We start from the raw sequence: 12,282 nt of genomic DNA on the forward strand, positions 1-12,282 counted from the left end.
CCCTGGAACACCGGGGACACATATTCATGTATAAAAGACGTACAAAAGTGCATTTTGCATGGATTTGTTGCTCTTATCTAATTTCAGGATTGAATGTAAATCGTTCCTATCAAGTGTAATCCTCGATAAGAGGATTTAATTAGTGTTAAACTAATGTCTAAATGCATGCTGAGAGGGGGGATGCTGCATCTGCTGTGTAAAAGGTTTTCATGTAAATAACCAGAAAGCTTATCAGCATAAATCTGTGATATAAGCATTACTCAGCTTTCCAGTGTTGCATCTGGTCTTGTGAATTCGTTTGAGAGAAAATAATGCCCCTCAAAGATGATAACCATCTAGTTTCATTGTTTACCCAAAACAAAGGGTGCAAAGTTTTCGCGTAACTGCTTTGAAAACAAAATACATTCTGGAAAAATGATAGCGCTGAACTTCAAGATACATCAATCGCTGACATTTTTGTGTTCTTGCTACCATTACTCATGATTGCTCGCTGAGTGATCGTCACCGTAGATGACTGTGCAAATAAAGTGTCTTGTTGAGTAATCTCACAAGGCAAGCGCCCGAGTCAGCAGATGACTCAATCGGCTTCCAAAGGCCATGTGATCTGCAACATATAGGGCGACCGCCAAGACCCAGATCAGAAGCAAACGGCATCAAAACAAACCGCACACGGATTAAAACGATTAGATCACACTGGTAATACTTTGTGTTTGTGTGCGCTTGTTGTATCTCTGCTTACACGTGTGTGGACTCAGTTAGATGCCTGCAGTACTACAGCTTTTGCAGGTAAACATTCGAAAAGTAAACAACAATAGAACGCAGGTAATTTAAAGCAAACAGTTGTGTATTGGTACAATATTGAAATAATATTTAGACATTGTAACTCAGAATGGAAATCTGACCACCGTAACAAAAACTAATGCTATGTTTTCTTAACAAAATAATCCAGCAGGATAATATGTCTTAAGAGTATAGTTTTACATTCATCCACATATTGCAGGACCAGATCATTTCCTGTAGAAATGTTTATGTTCTTGGGTTTAGCAGTTTTATCCTGGATAAGCCATATTATTTGGTTTCTTTCATAGAGTATCATAACCATATTTAGAATGTGCTGGATCAGAGTTTCTCATTTATGCAGCATATAGCCGCTTAATACAAAACAACCTGTTGATTTTAAGGTTTATTAAAAAGAAGGATGTATCTTGAATGCTGCAGCTCTGTATTCAAGAAGTTCAGAATCCCTTTTTTTCTATGTTTCATCAAATACCTTAGAAAAGCGTATTTTGCTCCTTTTTGTAAACACTGCCAGGAAATACTGTCAAGGACACACGAGGCTGTTTAGAAGTCAGTCTGGCAGAGGGCTGCACATGTTTCTCCCAAAACACCACCACTTGTCCTTGAAGCCACTGCTGAACTCACTGCATCAGGAGTTAGAGGGGCTACCACACACAGACAGACAGACAGACAGACAGACAGACATAATATTTTGTACCATGCTTAGAAATGTCCAGATAATGCCTCAGTTAAGGCAATTTGGAAAATAAATGGAGACACTGTCTAATAGATGAGAGTAACAGATGTGTCATTTCCTGGCGAAATTAGGTCCCGCCCACTTTTGGGAGGAAAACATTCGCTGTCATTTGGATGGCGGTAAACACAGATTCAGAAGTTTTCGGCAATGACATAAAAAAATTAAGTAAACCGCGCTTTTTTTTAATCTACAAGAAGCCCAATTATGATGGTTAGACAGGCAAACTATTAGAAAATGTCGTTGGACAGACATGATCTGCATCGATTTGTAGTTTAATTTAAATCAATAGGGAAATGATGTCCTGTGGCAGGCAGCAATCTAACACACTGTGATTTCTGAATTGGATCGTTTCCTTTACTGTCCTTTTTTCTGTAGTGGAAGTAAAGAAACCGTAACTCGCCATTTATTTGTTGTTTGAGGTGCAAAATATGACTCGGCAGCTTTAAGTGCCGTATGTGTTACTCCCTTCTCTGGTCTCATGTAAATTGTCAACACAGAAATGGCAGATTGATTTAAAATAGTGACTACTCTGCATAAGGTATTGGAAAATATTACCACAGTGACCTCTTGGTGTCCGTCTCTGCCCCCCCTCCCTTTCATCCCCACCTCTCCTACTGAGTACACATGAATGAATGCAGTGAATGTGTCTGGAAAAGCAGTAACTCGGGCTCTGCCCCGGGCCAATCATCCAAACACAACAGGGAGCAGGTGGAGGAGCTAAAAAGAACAGTTCCCTCACTTTCTGGGCTCCAAAAACACATAGTTAGATTTTCACTCATGACTGGTGAAAAGTATTTAATTTTAATGATGGGGAGACTGGCCATGCTATGTGTTCTCCCAGTAGTCCTGTGGCATACATGTGTATCGACTGGAAACACCACCATCGCAACCACAAACTGTATGTGATTTGCAACAGAAATCCCTCTTTATTGCCAACAATGTTGAAGCCCAATGTGAGCTGCAGCTTTAATTCTAATGAAGCTTTCAAATAACTCATTATCCTTGAGTCCCAGATGAATTCAACTTGAAAAACCTTCTTTCATCAAACCTGAAATACCCTTTAGGAGGATGTTATCATATTTTGTTGTGCGTTTCTTTCTCTAAGTTTAATCTTTTTGGCACTTCCTTTCACACACAAAATGTTTATTGCAAGGGCTTGTTCACTTGAGAGCAACAGTTTAGGTGCAAGGGTCTGCATTTGGTTTTTCAAACAGCGCTTCTAACTGCAGTGACTAGTCGTATATCTAAAGGTTGCATTGTCTAACTTCCTGAAAAGGGGCAATAAAGTATATGTCGTTTAACTATTATGTCCCAAACCAAGCATTCACTATGTTGTTTGCTGTACATTTCCATTTCCATCAACCTGTAGAGAAATCAGAACAGACCTCTGTATTCTACTCAAATAAGATTTGAAAAAACATTTGACGGCCGTCCTTTAAATCTGTTATCTTTTGCGCCTTCAGTGGCTTCAGTCCCTGCAAATAATCCAATGGCTATTAAATGTTTTGACTAGCTGCCCTCTTTTTTAAATCTTCAAGAAGCCATAACATTTCTCACCCTCGCTAGCATTGTAATTTAATTATAGGGTGAGCAGTCTTAAAACAGTCAGGGACAGCAGAACTACAAACGCCATGGTTGCAGGCAGAAGATCCTGGCCTAGGCTACCAGCTGTTACCCAGATGTTTGGCTGCTCACACACACCCTGCAGACCTCGAAGCAGACGTAATCACCCTCATAAACCGTAGCTATGACTATCTTTAGCCGAGTGTGTCTGCATGTGAGAGTGAAAAACTTCTACAGCAACTGAGAGCAAAAGGGACTGACTTTGTTTTTGTGCGGCGGGAGTCAGAAAGGATCTTCTAACCGAGGAAATGCTTTCAAGCGTTTAGCTCTGTGTGTTGGGATCTATCCAAGGCCAAAAAGTTCCCTCTTTTTTTTTTTAGACTCTCACTCACAGCACTGTTTTTAACTTTGTTTTTCTCTGACACAGACATTCAACATCTCTTAAAGGGGACCTATCATGCAAAATGCACTTTTTTATGTCTTTTATACATAAATATGTGTCCCCGCCCGGTGTGTCAGGGAACTCACGCAGCGTCAGAAAACAAAACCCTCTCTCTTTTCCTCTGTACCCAAATCTCTAAAAACGGGGGTACAACGGAGCTGATCCAGATTTGCGTCCGTTATGACGTAATATCGGAAATGCGAACTCACAGCCCTATCAGAAACAATGCCCGACGTGTTTTGGACGTAATATGGTCTTTGTTTACATTAGCAAGCATCGCTAACACTCAGAGCTAACCTGTACTAGAGAGAGTACATGTGTAAAAAAAAGCAGGAAATAAAAAAAGGAACTCGCAAAAGAAAAAGCATTTGAGCTCCATACTGTTTCAGAAATAATCCTGGATGTGGTTTGGAACATGATATGGCATTTAATTACAGGAGCACTTAGCCGAGTATCTCTTAGAAATCCGAGCAGGCACAAGCTTCCCTTTTTTTGTGTAAAAAACCCCGAATCTGCAGTTCTCTAACAGGCCTGAAACAGAGGGATATGAGGGATATGAGGGATGTCTAAAATACATGATCTGTTTGGTATTTTGAGCAAAACACATCATAGACATGTTTTTTATATATCTGAGACTCATAATATATGCCTAAAATAGCATAATAGGAGACCTTTTAAAGTACATTTGAGCTTATTCTAGATATAAGCATTGAATGAGGGAAATGCACATGGTTTACCAGCTGGAGTCAACAGGGTGAAAATGTAAATAAGGAACAGATGGCTCAAATTGCACAGTCAAGATTCCCTGAAGCAGTTTATGTTTTTGTCAACATTTGCAACCCTCAGCTTCTCATCTTATCTCAAGCACATTCACACAGATTCAGGATGTGTATGCAATAACAGGAGCAAACATACCTCTGCAATAAGCATAGTTCTGCTGAGACTGCATCAGATATTTCTCTGGATACTACGTGGCTTTACTTTGTGTTGTGGCTTTTTCTAGATTAGATGCTCCTTGTTATTGTGTTGCTTCCTTTATCACACACAGCTGGTGAAAGATGTCTTGTTGGAAAGAAACAGTTCTATTCTTCTTTGTTTTTCCTTTCCTTTATTCGAATTGAAGAGGCTTGCTTTGGCTAATACACTTTCTGCACCCGCATCTACGGTCTGTGATTTTTAAAAGAGTGATCGCACCCTTTTATTTTGAAAGTACACTTGATTTCAGAGAGCCATTGCAGATATCCACAAGCCTTTGAGTGTGTGTTACTGTTTTTGGATTTCTAGGGCTTGTTGAAACATGCATAAAAAAAGAGGCCCCAGTACGCTGGTGCCGCTTTGTGCTGACTCGACACTATCTCTGCGAACCACCGACTTTCATTCTACATGCAAGCCTGAACTCGAGTAGCTACCAGTCAGCTGTTTCTTCTTCATTTCTATTCACTTTGTGTTTTACAGCAACATTAGGTCGTTCCTTTGATGTCCCACCCTTTCAAAATGCGGCATCATGTCGTAACAGTTGGTTTGCAGCGTAGAAGTGCCAACGAATGAAGAGGAAGTGTTATGTGACAAGAATTAAAGCCCTGTCTTAAGTCCTATAAATATAGCATCATCTATTATGCACCTCTTGTATAACAACTGTTGTATGTCCTAACTCCATGTGCCCAAGTTATTAAGAGAAACCAGGTTAAAGCAGGACATCAGAAGACCAGCACAGCAATGAAAAATGTATTTGCGTTAACTAGGTTTCCCTCAATTCCTCACTTATATTTAAGAAAGGAAACCCGTTTTATTGATTATTTGGTACATATACAATACCAATGGTACAATGCATTAAAGAAATGATAGAGTAGAACAAATAAGTGAATTTGGCACTTATGTTTTGTCTTGATTATGTTTTGAGAGGGACTTCCTACTGGCCATGCGGTCCTGTATCTGCAGTGGAAACAGAGCTGGTCCTTGGATCCCTCATTTGTAGATGTATCCTATTTTGCAGGCTCATGAAAGACATTAAAGTACCACCGGCTGATTCAGGAGCTGCCGCTATTTGTTTGTCTCACCCATTAGTCAGAGGACATAAAGAGAGAACTTTAAACTTCCCCCCACATTGAGCCACTGGCTGCATTGAGCCTTTTTTATTGGGCCTTATTTAACAAAGACCGGCGTCCAGCCTCTTCCTGTGTCATTACCTCTGCATGTGGGAACGTATCTGAATTCAGGCGTCCCCCACCCATTTCTTCCACAGCTTTTCACTTACTATCTGACAGGTTGAGTAGAAATGAAGCTCATCATAGTCCCGTGAAAAGATGAATGGTCGTGTGAATGCTTTTGTGTATGTAGTGCGATCAAACCACAGATGAAAGGGAAGCGATGTTGAGAGAGGGAGACACTGCTGAAGTTTGTCCTGGGTTGCCAACTAGTTTTACCACCCCTCCCCCTCCCCCTCCTATCCTTGATACTTCTGTGAAGATCCCTTCCTTCTGTAATTGGCATGCTTTTGAAGTACAAGCCCCCGTCTGGGATAGAAGCTTTGTCTGATTCTGTGACTGTCCGTTAGGTTGTCAATAAATACTAATGGAGAGTAGATTTACTAAAGAAATGTAACGGACTCAAGTAAAATGAGATACCAATGTTACCTAACTTTATACTTCACATTTTAGAAGGTAATATTTCGTTTTTTGCCTTCATTTCTATAAGAGATATGGGTACGTAATAAGCTAGGATTTAACGATTAGGTTCACAACCATAACAACACCTATAGAAACACCTGAGTAACAGTGTCTTCTCATGTGGTTTCGATTTAAATAACTGTTAACTGTGTATTGGTAATGAACCGTCATGTTAAGGTGCAGAACCACATGCAGTTTCAACATTTAAAAAAATGTCCTGTTAAATGATCAGCCGGTGTGCAGGTACACGCTCTGCGAGTGCTTACTCGTTTTCTATGTGGGCTGCATAAGTAAGTCGGGCTTTAATAACTAAACTAGGTCATTGTAATCAGACTGTGTCCTGCTGTGTTCATATTGAACTATATATAGTGCCAAAGTGAATATGAAATGGCTCTATCATCTCTGCAGTCTCAGTGCAGAATAAATGAATTCTTAACATACGTAATGCATTCTAACATTGATTGTATCTCCTCAAAGTCTTAGGATCACCTCATGGTTAATGAAACTCGGTAAAGGTCATGGTGCAGGCAGTTTATAATGAGTATCAGCTTGTTTGGTATATTATTGTTCCCCAGCTCAAAACACTTGATGCATGATGGATAAGGTAATGGTCATGTTACAGAGGAACTGTGTAGTGTGAGCAGTGTTATGTGATTTATGTAAATAATGTCTGTGAGAGATAGTAATTCTGTACACAGTGTCACTTCACATGTAGATGAAAGCTACAGTGTTATAGCTCTGTCCTAACAAATATCCTCACAGTAATGTTTGCCGACAATTTTGTATTGGAAATGAAGTTTTGAATATTGCACCACAACTTTTACATGGTCCGTTATCTGTATCGGATTGATTACAATCCCTGTTAACATTGATGTTGTTTTTAATGTTATCCGATAGCATTATGATCAATTAAAATGATATATTGAACCAGTAGATTCAGGATGTTGCCTCTCACATTGAGATGTGTAGTGTTTAAAGGGTCAAACGGTAAAAACATGTGCTATCCTCTTTTTGTTTTGTCAACAGAAACACACTTTTTAAGCATCATTGTCTTTCTGAAGTAGTCTAGATGTCATGCTTAAGTGTTGTTTAGCCATTTTTGCCTTTATCTCAGTTTTGCTTTGTGAAGCTGGAAGGCTGGTGATGGGTTTAGCAGACCTCTGTTTGGCTCCGTCCTCTTCCTTCTAGCCGGTGCTGCTCTTTTCCAGCTGAGCTTCAAGTTGCTGCTGGGTTTACCCTCTCTGGTTCGGGTTTTCTTATTGCTATGGTGATGTGTTGGCCTGCTAGGAACAACACTGTCACCACACTAGAAAATGCAAGGGTTACTTCTTCAGTGTGCTGCCACCAACTCTAAGAAAAACCTTGAAATATAGTGAAACAGAAATACTGTAATAAATAGTAGAATCTGGTTCTATGAAGCTCTGTATGAGGACTGAAGTGTTTTTATGTCCCGTCATTGCAAAAGCAGTGCACATAAACGTTCTGTGCAGTTAAGATCAGGTTTCGTGTCATGCTGCAGACTACAGGCTCAGTTTCAGCAGTTTCCCTGACATCACTGTGTCTGCGTGTGTGTGTGTGTGTAGTGGAAAAAGCACTGCTGCAATATTGTTCTCCCATACAAGTATTGTGCTTAACTCCCCTAATATGTTTGACATCATGGATGCAAGCTATAGTGTAAGCTTCTCCACAGTTCATAGCCTGGAGCGTGTTTTTCCATTTTTTTTTTAAATGACTGACAAATCTGTTCATCTGCATCATTATCAGTAACAGCCCAGCCTTTTTAGGAGTTTGCTATGCAGGAGAATGTCAACTATCATTCCCTGCGCATACAAATATTTACTTTACTATGCAGGTGTATTGCGAATATAACCCTTAATAGCTCATTGGGGAAAACATGAATTACACATAAAATACTGTTCATGACTTCAGGATTCAGATGGACTCTACATCAAACCGTATGGGGGTGGATTCGGTTTTCTTGAGATAATTAGAAGGTCCTTTTTTTAACAAGCACGCACAGTGTAATGGATTCTGTTGCCTTCTCTGTGACGGATGATGTTTTTGTTTACTGCTGGGCCCTTTTTCTTCCTTCCAGTATGCTCATTATTATTCTCTTGCTGCATAAAAAGGCAAGGGGTGACTTTGCATATGTGAGGACATTCAAATAATACAAATATAAATTCTACTTACCCGACACTTCTCTTTCCATTTCTCTGTCTGATAATGAAACAGTGACTGAATTATATTGATGTGTTTTTTTTTAATGGCAGTCCCTTCTCTCTGTTTTTCAGACTGCCAACGGCTACATCCTCCTGTTTGATGTGCTGGGTGGCGGGGACGACAAGTACCTCTATGAGCCTGTCTATCCAAAGTGAGTGCAGCACACACACAAACGCTCACACACGATGACACACACACGCTTTAGCAAAGTGAGCAGAGTGTACCAGGCTGTATCTTGCAGTGAGGATACACCAACAACAAATCATCTGTCCCTTAAGTCAAATGCTTCTCCTTTTCGATATGCTTGCTGCAACTCGTGTCCTCAGCTGGCAGCTGTCTGTCAGTGTGACTGGTTAACAATGCCAGCATGAATAAAGGAGGGCTTTTCTACTAAATCCTCTTACATAAGGTTGTCATTTAGCTCTTGACCAGATACTGGATGTAATAAACAGGTTGCTCTGTGATATGCTTGAGAAAAGCTTCAGCTATCACTGTTTTTGTTCTAAATCTGACAAATACACTATATGGCCACGTATATGAGCAGCCCAATATATACACCTATAGGTGATAAGTGAACATCTGATCTGAAAACAAAGCAAGAACAGCGTCCACTCTTCTGGGAAGGCTTTTCAAGTAGACCAAAGTATGTGCCTTGAGGTGCCCCCAAGCTTTTCTCTGTTCCTTTACTAATCCCTCCGTTTCTGTGCTTTGTATCAAGTGTCCATGTCTATTGTGTATGTGGTGTTGTGTGGCCAGAGTGTGTGTGTCTTTCAAATTCCTTGACAGCATACCAGCAGTGGTCGGCAAGTCGGGACGTATTCTGTGATCCTTTCCAGCTCCTGTTCACCCTCGGGGATTTCAAGTTCTCCTCATAAATCATTCCAATGATTCAGTGTATTATATTGTGTGTTTGCACAGAGGGAGTCCTCGTGTGAAGGTGACTCCGGGCTATAAGGAGGAACAATGTGCCCCTGCTTTGTCTCTAGAGATGAAGAAGCCTGTGGATCTGGAGGCCCCCATCACCAGGTATGATAACACCTTATCTCCTTCTCTCGTTCTCTGTTTTGATCTCCCTCTCTCGTTCTCTGTTGTGTCTTTCCCTCTGCCTCTTCCCCACATAGACCCCAGCTAAGATTCAAAATCACACAGGACACACCAAAAGATATGATCACGGTTATGTCTTGATGTTTTTTAACCCTCCCCCTGTGCATTGCTTTACAATTTTATGTACAGAAAGGTTCCTATCCTTTCAAAAAATATTCTAAAGACATAAACTACAAACTGGAGAGTTGTCTTCAATTAAAAACGACACAAATTAAACTAAAAAAAAGCATTCTTTTTGATAAGCTCTTGCATTTAGTATCTATTATACATTTAAAAGTGTGTGTGACTCACTGACACTATGATTTAAACTGCAGTCATGTTGTGTTTGCTTATGCAGCTCACCAGGGGATATTTAAATAATGTCCTCCATACTTGTAGCTGTTAGAAGTGACTCTCTCTTTGTGCATGGAAAGGGCATTTAGCTCAGAATAAAACTGGGGAGATTCTCTTCTTCCTCTAATGGAAAGTCAACATTGGCATTGAGAGATGTCTGAGGCTCAGCTCCTTCAGTCAAAGGCAGAGAGAGAAATTCCCAAATCTGCAGAGATGGATGTGTGCGGCGTGATGGACGGATGAAATTAGGTGGGTGGAAGGGTTTAGTGATGATTGATGAAAGGACGACAGAAGCTAACTTTATTTCAGTGTTGGCTGGATGGGATTAAGCGCTGCCTGGAGCGTAAACCGGTTTAAATCAGCCTCATCCGTTTTCTGGACAGTATTTATTCAGCTTATAAACAAGGCATTTTAGGAAATACACTTAAGTGAGATTGATTACCTGTTAAGCTGCTTATTACATATTCAGAATGAGACGTTTCTATTTCGTCTCGTCAGCTACATAACATATTATTTGGATGAATTTGTTACTTCGTTGGTTAAATGGCTTGTCACCATTTTAGATGGCTCAACCTGATTTTTTTTTTAACTTTTATAATCAGCATTACCTGTATGAAAACAGATCCATTTGTAAGACTTTAGCGATTTTGACACACTGCACAAACCGGCCAGCTGTAAAAAAATAAACCATCTTTTTAAAACCACCCTAGATGTGAGATCACAGCATTCATTCAAAAACATTTATCAGAGTAAGTCCTTTCATTTTCATCTAAGCCAATGTTAAATGTATGGTCAGTGAGAAGAAAATGACCATGAGAAGATTTAGAAGATGGCCCCTTATTAATCCCAGAGGGCATATATTGTTTTTCACTCTGTTCCTAAATACACACAGTAGATATACACACATGCATAGGAATACAGATATGCACATCCCATGCAGTTTTATGGAGAGGTGCCAGAGTAAGAGGCTGCCAGGTTTTCCTGTGCCAAGGAGTTGTTTTGGTTCAATCCCTTGCTCAAGGACTCCTCTGCAGTTCCCAGGAGGGGAACTGGCACCTCTCCAGCTACCAGTCCACACTTTATCTTTGTGGTGCGATTGTCCCTCATCTCAGATAAGATCTAGTGTCTCCTTCCTTCTTGTCTTCTCCTTTGTGGTTGTTAAGTCTCCTTTTTGTGCTTCTTTCTTCCTTTTTTGAGTTTTTCACCTTTACTCTCGTCATCCCCACATCCTCCAACTTGACGTCTTTGTTTGTCGAGTGACTTGAACGGCTCTGCTCTTTTGTCACTATTTGTGTTTGTCTTTGTGGTTATACCGCCTGCGTCTTTCAATGCCTTGTGTTCATCTGTCACATCTCCACTGTGTGCACTTGACAGAGATTACAGAGCAGTCAAGTGAATGAGAGAACTCCTGTCGGCATTTCAAAGGCACAGCTTGACGAGTGGGCATCTCCTGCTGTTAAACTACAGTACAAGTTGTTGCTTCCTCCACAGTTAAAGCCAACTGTGCTTGACATTCTCAATTGTATTTCTTTTTTTGCTTGCTTTTCTCCTCTTGGTTGTCCCATTGTGCCATCTTCAATCTTCGACCTGTTATGGATGTGGGAACAGAATGAAGGTCTTTACTCACAAGCACACTGTTTGTTTGTTCCCTTGTGTATATAGAGGACAGTGAGAGTTGGCACGGGCAGCTGTGTGGCCTCATCACAGCTGGCCAGTGAACGTTTCAGGCTCCACTCAGCTGGATGATGACTACTTCTCTGTTTTCTAACACTGCTGTTTATCATCTCATGCCCACTTCCTACCTACCACCCCTGCCTGTTTTCTTTCACTTCCTCCTCCACACTTTCTGTCTTAGCTTTTGAACCTCAATGCTCATTTCTGTGTTTCTTCTTCTTCTTCCTCCTCCCACCAGTCTGCAGTCCCTCCAGGAGGACTTGCTGGTGTGCACTGCAGACGGATACCTGCATGTGCTGCACTGGGATGGGCTCGGCAGCAACGGACGCAAAGCCATCTGCCTCACTACAATCCCCTTCTCACTAGACCTGCAGTCTGCTCGAGGTTAGAGGAGACCCAAACACATAGCTGAACATAAGCAAAGAGAGCACACATTATTCTAGTTGACAGTGAATGTCCAAAATGTCCTGATTTCTAATGCTAATCCATCAAATCTCAATACAAAGTGGACTTTTTGAATATACACAGACATGTTTTGGCTACTTCAGGTCCTGTTTCAATCCATTTGTATCGTATAATACTTCAACCCCTGTATGTGTGTTAAGGTGGTCCCTCTCCTGACCTGGAGGGAGTGCATATCCGTTGTATGGAGTATTGTGTGACGCTGGACGGCTTCGCTGTGGTGCTGAGTGACGGACGCCTGGGCTTCATCACGCCGCTCACCAACACCATCACCGCAGATGTAA

General features: G+C 40.9%; 1 protein-coding gene across 2 annotated transcripts in view; it reads left to right on the forward strand.

The window, feature by feature from the left end:
* ric1 (RIC1 homolog, RAB6A GEF complex partner 1) overlaps positions 1 to 12,282 on the forward strand; it is a 36,582-nt gene that overhangs the window by 8,502 nt on the left and 15,798 nt on the right. For both annotated transcript variants that reach the window (XM_034123227.1, XM_034123228.1), the window contains exons 3-6: positions 8,497 to 8,576; positions 9,344 to 9,451; positions 11,775 to 11,920; positions 12,142 to 12,278. In XM_034123227.1, the coding sequence (XP_033979118.1) occupies positions 8,497 to 8,576; positions 9,344 to 9,451; positions 11,775 to 11,920; positions 12,142 to 12,278 (471 nt within the window). The remainder of the gene's footprint in view (positions 1 to 8,496; positions 8,577 to 9,343; positions 9,452 to 11,774; positions 11,921 to 12,141; positions 12,279 to 12,282) is intronic.

This window comes from Trematomus bernacchii, unplaced genomic scaffold, assembly GCF_902827165.1.
Source record: "Trematomus bernacchii unplaced genomic scaffold, fTreBer1.1, whole genome shotgun sequence".
NCBI lineage: Eukaryota > Metazoa > Chordata > Actinopteri > Perciformes > Nototheniidae > Trematomus > Trematomus bernacchii.